A 17,810-nucleotide genomic window follows, 5' to 3' on the forward strand; every position below is an offset into this window, starting at 1 on the left:
GCGTATATATTGATGAATTATCCCAAAAAGCACAGTTAATTTGTTAGGTTGTAAATTAATTTTAAGTGCTTTAGAAATTGTAGAAAAAACTGACTTCCAGAATTGTCCCAATATAGAACAGGACCAAAACGTGTGTCAGTGTAGCTGTCTCGGTTTTACATCTATCACAATAACCATCAACATTAGGAAATATTTAGACAGTCTCTCCTTCGTCAAACAGTAATGATGTACAATTTTAAATTGAATCAGTCAATGACTAGCACAGATCGAAGAAAAGTTAACCAACTTCAGAATCCATGTCCAGTCTTCAGTCATAAAAGTCAAATTAAGTTCCTTTTCCCAATCTTGCTTAATCTTAAATAAAGGACGCCTATCCCATTGTAATAGTAAATCTTAAATTCTTCCAATGGAACCTTTCATCAAAGGGTTCATACTCGTAATAGTATCTAACAGGTCAGCATCCAATATGCAAGGAAAATTGCTTAAATATTTTTTTAAAAAATGTCTAACTTGAAGGTATTGTAAAAAGTGTGAGTATGAAAGAGAATATTTATCCACTAATTGTTCAAAAGACATCAGTCGACCTTCTCTAAATAAATCCAGAGAAGAATTAATACCTTTATTTTTCCAAAGTAAAAAAATTGGATCACTCAAAGGAGGCTTAAAAAAGTAATTTCGATAGATTAAACTACAAAGTTTAAATTGGTTAAGATTAAAAAAATTATGGAACTGGAGCCAAGTTTGTAAAGAATGCTTAATCACAGGATATAAATTTAAATTAGCAACTTTAGCTAATTGTATAAGTAAAGCAGCTCCCAATAACGAGGTTAAATAAAACTGTTTCACAGCTTTCAATGCCAAATCTACCCAAATTGGCCGATCGTTCTTAAATTAGGCAAAGCGAGACCTCCATCCTTTTTCAACTTCTGTAAGTAACATTTACTAATTCTTGGTCTTTTATTATTCCAAATAAAAGATAAAACAATAGAATCAATCCGATCAAAAAACTTCTTCAGAAAAACAGGGATATTCTGAAATAAATATAAACATTTTGGTAAAATCATCATTTTGACTATATGGATGCGACCAACAAGTGAAAATGTAAGTGGACTCCATCTACTAAATAAACACTTCATAGAATCTACCAAGGGAACAAAATTAGCTTTATAAAGATCCTTATATTTTTTAGTGATTACAACACCTAAACATCTAAAGGAATCCGTGACTTTGAAAGGAGTATTACCATATATAGAAACAGATTCATTGAAAGGAAACAGTTCACTTTTACTAAAATTTATTTTACATCCTGAAAAATCTCCAAATTCATTAAATAATTTTAGCAAGGCAGGAATAGATTCCTCAGGATTGAATATATAAACCAGTAAATCGTCAGCGTAAAGAGAAATCTTATGAATGATCTCTATCACAAAAGTGCCATAAATATCTTTAGCTTCACGAAGACAGCAATTCTTATCCTCATGTCCAGATCCCTTAACGTCCTTGTCTTTCCCACCTCTGGAGGGGACAGAAATGATGAAGGAGGCTCCAGGGGACTTGGTCAGAAAGAAAAGTGTAGCTGATAAACTTAGGGAAGCCATTCCATTAAACACAACGTTACGATCTTGTTGGCAAACTGAGGGCATTGGATAACAGGGATAGTAAACCAACAATAAAAAGATGCTACACATGCTGAGAATCCAAAATAAAAACAAGCTCAGCAGCCCAGGCAGCAAATGTGGAAGATGAGACCCAGCTAACTTTTCAGGCCAAAGATGCCTTTATCAGATCTTCTGCCGATGGGCAACTTAGTGGCCAGTTAACCCACCAAACAGCGTGCCCACGTTGTCATAATGATGTGTATCAATGGCATACTAAACAAAGTTTTTTTTTTAAGTGTATCTCGGTACAGATGAACTGCAACGTGGTGAACCTGTGGAATTCATTGATGTGGAGGCCAAGTCATTGGGTGTATTTAAAATTGAGATTGATAGGTTCTTGATTAGTCAGGGTGTCAAAGGTTACAGAGAGAAGGCAGGCGAATGGGGTTAAGAGGGATAAAAAAAATTAGCCATGCTTGAATGGTGGAGCTGGCCCGATGGGCCAAATAGCCTAATTCTGCTCCTATATCTTAGTTTTACGTGATATTAATAAACCAATTCCACATTTCTTTGGGAAGAGGGAGGAAACCAGGGTATTCATGGGAAACCAAACACCTTCACAGGGAGAACTTCCAAACTCTACACAGAAAGCGTCTGAGGTCACAGTACTTCAGCCTGCAAGCAGGGTCACGCCTTTGAGTGAACATGATACGGAGTGAGGTGTGAGTACATTCAGTGGGGTACTGTGGCCACGCTCTGAACATCGGACCACAACGTGACGGATCTGTGATTGAACAGAGCTACTTGTCATCTGCACAGTGTGCTGTATGTCTCGCTAACAACCAGTTCAGAGTGCTGCTCTACTACCTCAAGTTTAACACCAGAAAATTACTGTTAATATGAAAAATCTCTTTCAAAAAAAGGGTACATTTTAGCAAGAGCAAGACAGCCTGAAACAATTTTGCATTTTGCAATTTCCAGCATTGCCACACTTCTTACTGTTTGGTTTCAGGCAGGCAAATTTCTAGTCCACAGTGCCCAGAGATGTTTCCTATTTCCCTGAGAACTCATTTCTCTCTGGTCAACTTCCTTTGATCCATTTGCCATTTAACTAACTACACAATGGAAAATTCACAGCAGCCAACTAATCTACCGGTATTTCTTCAGGATATGAAAGGAACCCACAGAGTCACGTGAAGCACACAGTGACTCCACAAAGACAGCACCAGTGGTCCGGGCTGTAGCTTGCCGAGATTTGGTGTTTTACAATTTCTGCCAAGCGCTCTGACAAGAGTACTGAGGCATTTCCCATCACAAAACACGTCCAGGTGATCGAAAATCAGAAGCCACGGCTTACTGCAGAGGTCTGTGCTAGGCTGAGGGATCGTGATCCTGCCTTTAGTTTGGATCGAGGGATGTGACAGTGCTCAGGGAAACAAGAACTGTGCCTTCCTGCTCCATCAGGAAGGTGGAATGGGAGCAATCTCAGAGAATTTACAGCCACTTTTGCATGTGGCAGGGAATTCAGAGGATTACAGACTACAGTGCACGTCAGTGACCTCCCTGAGAGGCTGGATGTCTTCTAGCACGGTTTGATGTGTAGAACAAAGTGCTGGTGAGGAAGGCACTCCTTCCCCCAGGGGAGCAGACACTCCATCTGGCTGAAGCTGAGGTGAGAAAGACCCTCGCCAGAGTCGACCCACACAAAGCTGCAGTGCCCAATAATATACCAGTCCGGGTTTGAAAGTCTGATGGAGGTGCTGATGGATCTATTCAACGTCTCTCTGGAACAATCCATTTTCCCCTTGGCAACCATCATTTCAGTGCTAAAGAAGAAGACAGTAACCTGCCTAAAAGACTATCATCCAGTGTCATTCAAGATTCAATTCAAGATTCAAAAAACTTTATTGTCATTCTAACCGTACATCAGCTCTGCAGGGCAGAATGAGACTGCGTTTCTTAGGGGCAGTGCAATCATAACATAACAAACACAACACTAAATAATAAACATAACAATAAATAATAAAAGACAACAGCCATGTCAGTTAAAATCAGTTATTCGTGTCCAGCGCAAGTTAAAAATGTCCAAAGCAGAGTCAGGTGGAGCAGCTATTTAGCAGTCTGACTGCCTGTGGGAGAAAGCTGTTTAGTAGCCTTATGGTTTTAGTTTTGATGCTCCTGTAACGTTTGCCTGATGGCAGAAGAACAAACAGTTCATGGAGGGGGTGTGAGGGGTCTTTAATGATGTACTGTGTCTTCTAGAAGCATCGACTCTGAAAGAGGTCTTGGACAGAAGGTAGGGAGACCCCAATAACCTTCTCTGCTCCCCTAACCACCCTCTGCAAGGCTTTTTTGTCAACAGCATTGCAGCTGGAGTACCAGGTTGTGATGCAAAAGGTCAGCACACTCTCAACCATGCCTCTGTAGGATGTAGTTAAGATGTTAGTGGGGAGTGATGCTTGTTTAAGCTTCCTCAGAAAGTGCAATCTCTGCTGGGCCCGTTTCACAATCCCAGTGGTGTTCCTGGACCAGGTGAGACTGTCCGAGATCTGCAACCCAAGGAACTTGATGTTTTTCACTCCCTCCACTGTGGAGCTGCTGATGCTGAGGGGTGTGTGCTCAGGCTGAGACTGTCTGAAATCGACGATCACCTCCTTGGTTTTGGTGACATTAAGCATCAAGTTGTTATCCCTGCACCAGCACTCTAGGTGTTTGACCTCCTCCCTGTACATAGTTTCATCGTTTTTGCTGATGAGCCCCACCACTGTTGTATCATCTGCAAATTTAATGATCAGGTTCTCCTTGAATCTGGCTGCACAGTCATGTGTTAGCAGTGTAAACAGCAATGGGCTAAGCACACAGCCTTGTGGGGATCCAGTGCTCAGTGTGATGGAGTCAGAGATGTTCCTGCCAACACGGACTGACCGTGGTCTTTCTGTCAAGAAATCCAGAATCCAGCGACACATGGCAGTGCTAAGGCCAAGCAGTGACAGTTTCTCCACTAGTCTCTGCGGGATGATGGTATTGAATGCTGAACTGAAATCAATGTACAGGATTCTGGCATAGTGTCTTTGTTGTCCAAGTGAGAGAGAACTGTGTGCAGTGTGGTGGATATTGCATCCTCCGTAGAGCGATTTGGACGATAAGCAAACTGTAGAGGGTCCAGCGATGAGGGGAGGCTGGCTGTGATATGAGGCTTGACAAGCCGTTCAAAACATCTCATCACTATGGGGGTCAGGGCAACGGGACGGTAATCATTCAGACAGGCTACAACTGATTTCTTTGCTACAAGGATGATTGTAGAGGTTTTGAAGCATCTGGGGACAATTGCTTGACTAAGGGAGATGTTGAAAATGTCTGCCAGGACATCTGCTAATACATCAGCACATTCCTTGAGCACACGTCCAGGGATGTTGTCATCGCCTATTGTGAAATGCTTTGAGTGACAGGTCATGGAGCACATTAAAGCCTCTCTCCTGGCTACGTTGGACCCTTTCCAATTTGCTTATTGCTCAAGTTGATCCACTGTTGATGCAATAGCCTCTGCCCTCTCTTCTGTCCTGTCCCACCTGGAACATGGGTCTCATATGCCAGACTGCTGTTTATAGATTTCAGTTTGGCATTCAATACTACCATACCCCCAGAACCTGGTGGGGAAATTGTCCTCACGGGGTCTCAACACCTCCCTCTGTAACTAGATACTGGACTTCGTAACAATAAGGCCACAGTCAGTCCATGTGGGCAGTAATGTTTCTCGTCCCATTACTCTGAGCACTGGCACTGCCCAAGGCTGTGTGCTCAGCCCGCTGCTGCTCACACTGCTGATACACAACTGTGACTCACGCAGCAGTGGTCCCCTTATCAAGAACAATGACGAGATGGAATATAGAGAGCTGATGGATTGGTGTAAGAACAACCATCTAAGCCTGAATGTGGAGAGGACACAGGAAGTCATTGTGGACTTCAGGACGGTGCAGACAGACCATCCCCCTCCACGAATATATGGATCTTCCATAGGGAGAGTTAAGTGCATCAAGTTCCGGGGAGTTCACATCACGGATGACCTCAGCTGGTCCCTTTAAATCACCTCCCTGAACAAGAAGGCACAGCAACACCTCCACTTGCCAAGGAGATCAAGGCAAGAAGGCTCCCACTCCCCATCTTAACTGCATTTTACAAGAGCACCATTGAGAGCACCCTGACCAGCTGCATCCCCAGCTGGTATGGGATCAGCTGAACATCAGACCAGAAGTCCCTACAAAGGACTGTGAGAACGGCTGATAGGATCATAGGGATCTCCCTACCATCCACCGGGGACATCTATCAGCAGCGCTGTGTATGCAGGGCCCTTAGTATTATTAAGGATCTCACCCATCCATTCAACATCCCCTTTGACTTTCTACCATCAGGCAGGAGACTACGATGCATAAAACAAGAATGGTCAGGATGAGAAATAGTTTCTTCCTTCAGGCCGTTAGGCTTCTGAACACCCTGCTGCATCGCGTTCAAAGTGTCACTGGATAATCTGTTCCGTACCTAACAATACTTTAGTTTGTTATTTATGTGTGATTCTTCTGTAGATATTATCCTTACCTTCATAAGTTACTATGTGTTAATGTGTACTACTGTGCTTTATGCTGGGGTCAATGTCTCATTTCTGTGTGTGTGTGTGTGTGTGTGTGTGTGTGTGTGTATGTGTATATATATATTTATAATTAAATGACAATAAACCACTTGACTTGACACCATTACAGAGTGCAGAAGGTTAAGGTCAGATATCAGCTCTGGGTTGAAAGCCAAGTGCTCCTGAAAATGGAACAACCTGGGAAAATGCAAAACTGTGGTTATTTCACGAACAAACTTCCTGGCTTCTGGCCTCACCAAACCTACTTGCAGGTGATACAGTGTGCTGTAAGCAGCTGTTCATTTACAGAATGTTTATCAACACTGCTAAATGCTCTACCAGTGATCATCTGCCCATGAAATATGCATTACCACATCCACAAACTCCTGCTGATATCATTACAAGATGCCTGAGCAAGGCATTTGAAATTTATTCTACCATTTCAAATACTAAAGTTGTTTACTTTTTTTTGTCATGCAAGACAGGCCTCAACTTCCCTCAGCTTTAACTTCTTATTTTTCTCTTCATACATCTTTTGCAACAGTGTCCACAAGATAATTCATGACTTTCATTTTATGAGGAGATATTATTTGGGGTCTTAGGAAGATTTTACAGTAAAAAAGATTTGTGTAGGATATAAAATAGTTAATATTGTACCAACTACAGATTGCTAGCATAGTAATGACTACTACTATGTCGACTCAGGCCTAGGGGGCCGGCGTCGGGCACGATGAAGGACTCTCCACTTCTCCCTCTCCCTCATCAGTGTGTTCAGTTCATCTACATTAGCCGCGCCACTGTCTTCTAGGAGCGTGTTGACCATAGTCTTGGGAGGGCACCCAGGGTTCATCCTCCCGTGCTTGGGCTCCCATATGATGACTAGGCTGGCAGGTAGCTCGGGGTGGCATAGACAGTGCCCCGCTAGCTGCAGTCTTCTCACCTCGATTTTAGTGGTGAGCATCGGTAGGTCGTTATAGAGCTCGACATTTGTCATGTGCTGTTGCCAACTCACGTCAAGAGCCATCCGGAGCATTCGTGTACAGCAACCATCTAGAGCAGGGGTCCCCAACCTATTTTGCACCGCGGACCGGTTTATTATTGGCAATATTCTTGCGGACCGGCCGACCGGGGAGGGAGGTAGGGTTGCCAACTTTCTCACTGTGTTTACCCCGAGAAAGACTACCATGACCATGAAGCCTTGTGCCAGCAGCTGCGTGCTCATGCGTGTACGTGCCGATTTTTTTCTACAAATCGTTTTTGGTGATTCTGCTCAGTGAAACTACACTGTACATACATTATTTCTACTTTATATAGGCTGTGTATTTATCATATAATTCCTGCTTTTACTATATGTTAGTGTTATTTTAGGTCTTATGTGTCTGGGAACGCTCAAAAATTTTTCCCATATAAATTAGTGGTAATTGCTTCTGTGCTTTACGCCATTTCAGCACGAAAGGTTTCATAGGAATGCTCTACCTTAGCGGGGGAAATACAGGACAAGGGTGGTCCCGTACGGGACAAACCAATTTAGCCCAATATACGGGATGTCCTGGCAAATATGGGATAGTTGGCAACCCTGGGGGGGGGGGGGGGGGTTAATCACGACCGGAATATAGGTGATGAGTCAACTATAAGTCACTTATAAGTGGCTAATACACTCAATTTCATTTCTAAAAGGGTTTATCTAACGAATTTACTATTAAACACACAGCACATATTTTCCTCGCATGAATATAGTGATAAGTCAATTATAAGTCACTTATAAGTCAATAGCATCATAACATTTTAAGTAACGTTTTTGATATTAAATACACAGCACATATTTTCCTCGTATGAATATATAAAATCATTGCAACACACCAATATCGCTGAATCAGTGGGAGCCCTGAGCTTGTTTTCCTGCAACAAGACGGTCCCATCGAGGGGTGATGGGAGACAGTGATAGTCGAACGGGGTTCCTTATGTCCAGTCTATTCCGCAATTTAGTTTTCGTTGCATTCATTGCAGAAAACACCACTTCACAGAGATATGTTGGCAATGGAAGCAACATTTTCAGTGCTTTCGTGGCTGTCTCAGGATATTTAGTCTTCACTTCAATCCAGAATGCCGGCAGAGATGTTATGTCAAACATACTTTTCAGCCCACCGTCATTTGCAAGCTCGAGGAGTTGATCTTATTCCGGCGCTGACATGGATGACGCGTGCGTAATGACCTCGCGTGAGCTCAAGTTCAACAGTGGGCGTGACAGGGAATGAGGAAAGGTGCAGCTGACTCATATCATTTCAACTTGCCAAATCATATTGTTTCCTCGTGGCCCAGTAGTTGGGAACCACTGATCTACAGACTTTCGCATAGTCTTGGTGAGTGTCCACGTCTCACATCCGTATGTGAGAATGGACTCTATGACTGCTATGAAGATCCCCTATGACTTATAGTAATGAGCTACAATTATAAATACTAATTAAAAACTATTTTCCCTTAACTCTGAGAGCAGATTAAATAGATTTATACTAATTCCAACTGTGAGAAATCATTTCCCACTACCTCCCATAATTTGGAATTGCAAGTAATGAGCTGTTGCTCTGATGAATTCCAATAGATTAAATTCCTTTCCACATGTTTTCACACTGCATAGATTCCAATAACACTCAAAAACTTCTATAGTTGTACCATGGAGAGCATTCTGACAGGCTGCATCACTGTCTGGTATGGAGGGGCTACTGCACAGGACCGAAAGAAGCTGCAGAAGGTTGTAAATCTAGTCAGCTCCATCTTGATTACTAGCCTACAAAGTACCCAGGGCACCTTTAGGGAGCAGTGTCTCAGAAAGGCAGCGTTCATTATTAAGGATCTCCAGCACTCAGAGCATGCTGTTTTCTCACTGTTACCATCAGGTAGGAGGTACAGAAGCCTGAAGGCACACACTCAGTGATTCACAAACAACTTCTCCCCCTCTGTCATCTGATTCCTAAATGGACATTGAACCTTTGGACACTACCTCACTTTTTAAAAAAAGAATACAGTATTTCTGTTTATGCACTTTTTAAAATCTATTCAATATACATAATTGATTTACATGTTTATTATTTTTTATTTTATTTATTACTACTATTATTTTTTCTCTCTGCTAGATTATGTATTGCACTGAACGGCTGCTGCCAAGTTAATTAATTCTGATTCTAAACACATCACTCCTATTTCCAATGGACTGAATTCTAATAGATTAAATCTTTTTCCATGAAAATTACAAAAATTTATTAAGCCTCAGCTTCAAAATGTGAAAGGACCAAGCAGCTTATAACACAAGATTTTGCAGATGCTGGAATCTGGTGCGAACAGAAACAAAATGTTAGAGGATCTCAGCACGTTGAGCAGTATCCATGCAGGGAAATGGACAGTAGACGCTTTGAGTCGGGATCCTTTTGCCTCTCACAAAAAGAAGTGAAACAATGACCATTTTCCTCCACCCGCTGACTTCTTCCAGCCACTTGTTTTCAGCTCCAGTTTATGATAACATCCACTGTGTTGGATTCCAATAGACCAAATAATTTATTTTCACCTAAATTATCCAGTGTTACAATGTCTGGTGCAGCCTCCTTGACATCAGTGAGGCCAGATGTCGACTGGAGAATCACCGCTTCAAACACCTTCACAACAGGTGGGCAGTCTTTCCTGATGGCCACCCATTTTAATTCTACTTCCTATTTCCATTTAACATGCTGGTCCAAGATCTCCTCTACTGCCATGAGGAGGCCACTCTCAGGTTTGAGCAGCAACACCTCATATTCTGTCTGGGTAGCCTCCAACACAACAGCATAAACATCAATTTCTCCCCCCTCACTCTTCATTCTGCCTCCCCTCTTACCCCTTCTCCTTACCTACCCATCCTCCTTTGCTTTCTTCCATTGTCCACTATCAGACTCCTTCTTCTTCTTCCGCCCTTTACCTCTTCTATCCATCACTTCCCAGTTTCTTTCTTCATCCTCCTCACTGACCCACCCACCTTCCCCCTCACCTGATCTCACCACTACCTGCCATCTTGTACTCCTTCCCCTCTTACCCCATCTTCTGATTCTGCCTTCTTCCCTTCCTTTCCAGTCCTGATGGTAGGTCTCTGCCTGAAACGTCAACTCTTCATAGATGCCTCCTGATCAGTACATTGCTCTGGATTCCCAGCATCGGCAGAAACCTCTTATGGTTACAGAGTACTGTTGCTTCAGTAGGAATTACTGCTTCATTCTACCTGCACTCTCGTGCATTCCATTGCTAAGGCTCAGCAAACTAAAGATGGTAATATTTACTGCAGAACAGAACTTCAAACAGCTGTGCGTTAGGGAAAGCTAATCTGCTTTGTTCCAAACCTTGTCTGTTCAATGTTTTCTCAAACAATTTGCTGAACTGAGTCACTGAATGAATGGGGAATTAAGCTGGTGTTCAAAGATTTGTGAACTAACTATTTATATCCTTAGTTCAGAGAGGCCTGATCCAAATGATTTTTTGGCAAACTGTTCAGTACAGTTATCTGCTATCATTTGTACTGGAGACTGCAGACTTGAAATTTAAAACCAGCCTTAAAACTGTGCAATAAAATCAAGGAAGGAACAACGTATTTATGGGGAATGAGATTCAGGGCAATTTACACTTGTGTGGTGCCCTTTGTGATTACAGTGCTTTGCAGCCAATGAGATACTTTGCATCCAGTCACCATGGCGACATGCACACATAAGCTCTCATGGACGCATTGAAGCAATGACCATACCACCTGAGCAAGAGATGAACATTAACTAGGACACTGGGGCAACTCCCAGTAAGGTGTGGAGGGACCAGGCTCTAATGCAGCAAAAGGGAGTAGGGTAGATGGGTAAAAAGGCCTGAATCAGATTTATTATCATTGATTTGTGACATGAAACTCATTGCTCTGATGCAGCAGTACAAGGCGAAAAACATAAAATTAACATAAATTTATATTATATGTTGGAAAGATAAATTTCAGGGTTGCATTGTGCATGCATATCATGAATCTTTGTAAAATAAAGAAATAACGAGTTAGTGTCCATGAGCCATTCAGAAATCCAATTGCGGAGGAGAGTTGTTTCTGAATTGTCGAGTGTGGGTCTTCAGGGTCCTGGTGGTAGGATGAGTAGGTATGGCCCAGATGGTGAGGATCCTTAGTTAAGGAAACTGCCTTGAGGCGCTGCTACTAGAAGACAACCTCAGTTTCAAGAGGAGGGAGCAATGTCTAAAGCCTCCTGCAGCTTTGTGGCAGGCTATCTTGGCCTTTGGGTGTCATATGCATACGTGCCCTCCATCACAGGCTGCTGTATGTGGAGTTGGAGTCGGAGCGATCCTGTGCACTGGAGGCTCCATACCAGGCTCCACATGGGTTGAAGTGTTTTGGTACTGTACAACCCCATGAATTAGTGTAATATGCCTGAATACACCATGGTTGCCACAGACTTTATAAAACAGGCGTAGATAAGCATGTCCTCACAAAATCATTCAGAGTTAACCATGAGATCCGCAGTCTGCTGAGGGCCCCATCAGTGGTGTTTAGGCCCGCCAACCAAGTAAGATACAGGAAGTCCAGCTAGGTATGATCTCCGGAAAGCCATCTCACAGGCAAAGTGGCGATTCTAGACCAATCGTGAATCACTGAAAGATGCTTGACATCTGTGACAGGGCTTGAATGCTATCACCTCATACAAGGAGAAACCAAGTGACAACAAGGCTTCACTTCCAGGAGAGCTCAATGCCTTCTGTGCTTGCTTTTGAGCATCAAAACATAGAGGAACTTTCACAAACTCCCAAAGCTATCATTTACTATCATTTGTAAAGATTTGATTCATCCTGAGCTGCTGGTAGTTTAGTTAATTTATAAAAGGGTTGGAATATTTTGTGCAGTCTGGTGGCATTTGGTTTAGAGCCGTTGCCTCACAACTCCAGAGACCCGCGTTCCACCCTGACTACCAGCGCTGTGTGTGGGGAGACTGCACTCTCCATCACCACTTGGTGGTAGGCCAAACCTGAAGGGTCGAGTGGCCTGCTCCTGCTCCGACTCCAACTCCACATACAGCAGCCTGTGATGGAGGGCACGTATGCATATGACACCCAAAGGCCAAGATAGCCTGCCACAAAGCTTGTTGCTCTGCTTGACAAGTACGTTCACAGTCTTTGCAATTGTATCAATGTCACTGTACGGCCCGTGATTTTCCTGAATGGTAGTGCAGGGGTGCAGCTAGCCGAGCCTCACAGCTCCAGTGACTTGGGTTCAACCCCAAACCCAGGTGCTGTCTGTGTGGAGTTTGCACTCTCTCCGTGACCACGTGGGTTGCATCCTGGTACTCCGGTTTCCTCCCAAGGACATGGAGTTTAGCATCTCACTGGTCTCTGCAAAGTGCCCCCAGTGTGTGGTTGGGATAGTAGAATTTGGGAGAGATGATAGAAGCGCAGAGGAATAAGATTGAAAGGATTGCTCAAAGGTGGACTAAAGGATATCATCCTATAGAGTGAGAAACAGTAACAAAGGCCAGCCCCAGAATTCATAAACTTATCTTACAAATACCCCTACACATTTGTACCTGTAAACAGCAGAACTTGATTTCTTTCTCTCCCCTCAGAGTAACTGTACTTTCTAACAGTCTCATGTGCTATGGACACCACTTACCTTGTATTATGCAAAGCACTGTGTAATGATTGCTCTGTATGAACAGTGTGCAAGACAAACTTTTCACTGTACCTCAGTACATGTGACAATAATAAATCAATTCCAGGTAGAATTTCCCATATCCAGTGATTTTGGTGCAGTTTCCAAGTTATGAATTGAAGGGAGTCTTTAAAACAGAACCCATTCATTAACCAGGGATAGCTGGCGTTAAATTTTTTAAATAGGTATTGGAATATTGGTTGGATTAAAAACCCAGGTTGGTGGTGAGTCTCCATCTGTAAGGACTGTAAAATATGTTCATGCTAATTATTCATTCAAACATCTACTTCCCTGGATGTGAAATAAGGGAACCACTGTTGGTTAAGAGTCTATTTGCAGAAATCTTAATAAAAAACAGACTGTTAGCAGACTCAAGTATTCACGTGAAGATCAAAACACTGCAGAATCTGGAAACTTGAAATAAAGACAAAAAATGTTGGAAATGTTTAGCTGGCCAGGCAGCATCAGCCGGTTTTTGATTTAAAAAAAAACACTAACCCTGTTTCTCCCTCAATAGATGCTGCCTGATCTACTGAGTATTCAGCATTTTCTGTTTTTATTCAATGCTTCATCTAGGTGGAAGGAAGAGGTTTTGATTACTCATGGCCAACGTTCCCTCTAATTTTTAGTAGTCAGTGTGCGCAAAAATCTTATGTTGTGCAAATTTTTTTCCCGTGACAAAAGTATGTGCACACTGAATGCACACATGGCACAGTTTATGTAGGTTTACAAAATATTTGACATAAAAGTGCACAGAACAACAACAAAATAACATATTTAAGTTACTCAGTTATTTTTTCTCTCTCCTGTCTTTGGCACTTACCCATTCTTTGTAAACTCTACCCAGACTAACAGAACTTCCATCCAATTGATATGGTCTTACTCTCAAAGGGTATTTCACATTTAAAGATGTTTTGTAGGGCATTATGTATCCCACTCCAATAGTCTTTGATATCAGGGCATTCCCAGAAAATATGATAATGGTTTGCATTTTGATTTCCACAATTTCTCCAGCAAACAGGGTGGTTATATATTTTGGGTATATACCTCAAGAATGGTTGAAAAGAGATAAATACTTAATGAATGTACTACCGGTGGCTGGTAAAAAGACCCTTACCAGGAAATGGTTATCACAGGAAAGCCCAACTCTAAATCTATGGATTGAAATTACAATGGGCATTTACAAAATGGAGAAGATAACAGCCTCTGTTAATCAAAAGTTAGAACAATTTTATTCATACTAGAAAAAAATGGTTTAACTAAATAACACCTCATAGGCCTGATTTTATTCTCACAAGTCAACGAATATGTTGTAAAAAAAATCACTCCCTACTCTGTACATAGTTTTCTTCTTTCAATTGTTTTCTTTCCTCTCCTTTCTATCAGACAAATATTATGTGAAGATTTGTGACAAATATGATTATATATGTACAGTATCTGAAATACATCTTATGGAAATGTTTAATGATGAAATTCAATAAAAAATAAATTACAAAAAAAAGAAAAACTTGGACAGGTACACGGATGAGAGGTATATGGAGGGATATTGTCCAGGTGCGGGTCAATGGGACTAGGCAGAAAAGTGGTTCAGCTCAGCCAAGAAGGCCAAAAGGCCTGTTTCTGTGCCGTACTGTTCTATGGTTCTATGATAGCTTTTGATTCTCATTAACATATCCAAATGACATTCACCTGAACAGTTTCTTAGCTTGTTTTTGAGTTGATTCATTAGGCTAAAACCTCGCTCACAGTCCGCACTAGACGCAAGAAAGGTTCCTCCAATGTCCATCAACTGTGCAAGGTCGCAAAACTGTTCATATTGAAGTACAAATGCCACCATTTGAGCACAGTTTGAAATCAGTTTGGATTTAATTTTTTCTTGCACGGAAAATTTGAAATCATTAAATCATTAAATAGTCTAACTATTAGACTATTTTCAGGTCAGAAATCACATAAGGCATTAACTTGTTCATTGCCAAATGTGAAGTCACAATCTGCAATTGCAGAGACGTCAAAAGCTAACCTCATCTTCAAGAAACCTTTCTTCTAAATGAACACAAAGATTATTTATAAAAGTTAACAGCGAACTTGTATCTACTGTGATGTTCTCTTCACGATGTTGGCTTAGCAAAACTTTAACTTTGTCACTCCATGAAACTTTGTCTCCTGCACCCGGAACAGGAAAGGTGAGGTGACGTAAATTAGTGATGTGCATTGTGGTATTTGAAAAACCGACTAACTAGTTAACAGAAACATTTAACTGAAAGATTATTTTCAATAATATGATTATTAATTACTACATTATTTTAGGTTACTAACCTTTTGTGCGCACATTAATTTCCTTTGTGCGCTGGTTGAAAATGTGTGCGCGCGCACACGTGCACAGCTTAGAGGGAACATAGCTCATGGCTCAACGATCCATTCCAAGCGCCTTGGGTAGGATTTCTATTGACAATCTGGCCTTGCACACAAAGAAAAGTTGCGCAATCACGCTAATAAATAGTACAAGTGCTGTGATGATCCTAAACCAATTTAATATTCGACTGTGTGCCAGACAATTTGAATTCCAGCAATTGCCACCCAACCAACCACCAGATCTCACATTCTTTGGTCCAATAATTTCCTTCTTGTTAAAAACAACTCACATATCTTGCCACCCAGGAAAGGAAAAACCCCACCTTTCCAAATGACAAGCAACACATGACGGTTTGGATTGCTGGAAAAACATTTCCTTGTATGACTTGGCTGCAGGTTTGTAGACGTAACTAGCACTTCCCAGCCTTTATTGTCGTCTAAATTACCATGAACAGAATACTCAAATTTCCATAGTATTTAATCCACTGAATAACACGAAGTAAACCCACATCAAGTTAAAAATGACTGGAAGAATGTGTATGTGCAAACAAGTGACTGAAAAATATTTCTTGTTGACTGCCTCCCATCTCTTTCTCTAGGAATAAGGCAGACCATTGCTTTGGCTGCCAGGCTAGGTGATTGTTGTTAAGTTTCCTAGGCTGGCTGAGCTCTGCACTCTAAGCACTACTCAGAAATCTGGGTCAGAAGTTAAAATCCCTGGAGAGAGCCACACAGCCGCTCTTAAGATTCAAGTAACAATATTACACTTGTGAGCAAAGTTTTTAAATAATTCATGAAGATTATTCCAAAGTGCCCCAAAAAATGATAAGCAGATGGTAAATGCATATTATCATGTCTTCCTACCTGGCCATTGCTTCAGAATCAGCAGCCACCTTTTTGACGTCCACTGGCAATACCACTTCAAAATAAGTAATAAGTGAATTCAAGTGGTGTTAGAGAGCATTAAGAGCTCTATAATCACAGAGTCTGTTATGGTTTGATAGCAGCCAGTGCTACAGAAGGCACATGAGGCACCTTGCTCAGGAAAAACTTTCAACTGCATCTTCCATCAACTGTGTGCTTCTGATTTTGAGTTAGCAGGGCTGCTGTGTAGTTAGAAATTAGTGAGACAACAGGCTCCAATAGGTGGGACAATTGGATTATCTGACTGACCACAGCAATGACTGTGTGTCTACTCTACTTCCTCAGGACAGTAAGGAAATTCAGCATGTTCCAGTGACCCATTCATAATTTTGTGGATTAATCTCCATTTGCCACTTCTCTGCCCATATCTGTAAGTGATCTATGTAATTTCTTTGATAGTCCTTTGCACTATCCACATCTCCACCAATCCTGGCATCAGCCTCAAACTTGCTAATCCATCCACTTACATTTTCGTCCTGGATTTATATCACAAACAACAATTTTCAGCACTAACAAGAGGAAACCTGGAGATGCTGGAAATATGAGCAACACACATAAAATGTTGGAGGATCTCAGCAGTGCCTGCCGACAGGTTTTGGCCTGAAATGTCAACTGTACTCTTTTCCTAGATGCTGCCTGGTCTGCTGAGTTCCTCCAGCATTGTGTGTGTTACTGAGGTTTCATCACTAATTCTTGTGGGGCACCACTGGTCATGGGCCTCTAGCCAGAATAACAATCTTCCACCCCTGCTCTCTGTCTTCTCTGGGCAAGTCAATTTCGAATCCAAAGTTGCAGTTTACCTTGGATCCCATGCAACTTTGCCTTCCGAATCAACCGATTAACAACCGAATTAACAAATACCTTACTAAGGTCCATATAGAACACACTCATTGTCTTAACCTCATCAAGTTCTTTTGCCATCATCTCAAAAAAACTTGATCAAGTTTCTAAGGCATCATCTTCCCTGCACAGAACTACCCTAAGCAGGTCATGCCTTTCCAAATGCGCACAAATCCTATCCCTCAGTATCCTCTCCAATCACTTTCCCCCAATTGATGTGAAGCTCACTGCCAATCCCTACTTCCTTTTTTGAAAGGCACAGTATTTTTCACTCTCCAGTCCTTTGAGACCTTTCCTGTTGCTGGTGAAGACACAAATAACCTTTTCAAAGCTCCATACATCCTACTTGCTGCAAGGTTATGTGCCATCAGCTCTGAAGGATTTATCCAACTTAATGCTCTTCATGATCTTAAAGTGTCCCACTCTGTGACCAATATCTTCCAAATCCCTTCAGGGTAAGTACTGACACAAAGTACTCATCAGCCACTTGCTCTGACTTCAAGCACAAATTCCCTCCTTTATTCTTGAGTGGACCTATACACTCCTTAATTTGAGGAAGGACATTGTTGCTATTGAAGGAGTGCAGCGTAGGTCATACTTTAGTCATAGTCATACTTTATTGATCCCGGGGAAAATTGGTTTTCGTTACAGTTGCACCATAAATAATTAAATAGCAATATGTAAACTATGCCAGGAAATAAGTCCAGGACCAGCCTATTGGCTCAGGGTGTCCGACCCCCCAAGGGAGGAGTTGTAAAGTTTGATGGCC

General features: G+C 41.9%; 1 protein-coding gene across 10 annotated transcripts in view; it reads right to left on the bottom strand.

Annotated features, from left to right (window-relative positions):
* mtss1lb (MTSS I-BAR domain containing 2b) overlaps positions 1 to 17,810 on the bottom strand; it is a 205,388-nt gene that overhangs the window by 115,448 nt on the left and 72,130 nt on the right. The window contains exon 2 of one of the 10 annotated variants that reach the window (XM_072279297.1): positions 15,242 to 15,383. The exons of the other annotated variants lie outside the window; for them this stretch is intronic. Coding sequence (XP_072135398.1) covers positions 15,242 to 15,329 — 88 coding nt within the window. The 5' untranslated portion in view covers positions 15,330 to 15,383. The remainder of the gene's footprint in view (positions 1 to 15,241; positions 15,384 to 17,810) is intronic. 10 annotated transcript variants of the gene reach the window in all.

Source organism: Mobula birostris, chromosome 15 (assembly GCF_030028105.1).
Source record: "Mobula birostris isolate sMobBir1 chromosome 15, sMobBir1.hap1, whole genome shotgun sequence".
In the NCBI taxonomy this organism is placed as follows: Eukaryota; Metazoa; Chordata; class Chondrichthyes; order Myliobatiformes; family Myliobatidae; genus Mobula; species Mobula birostris.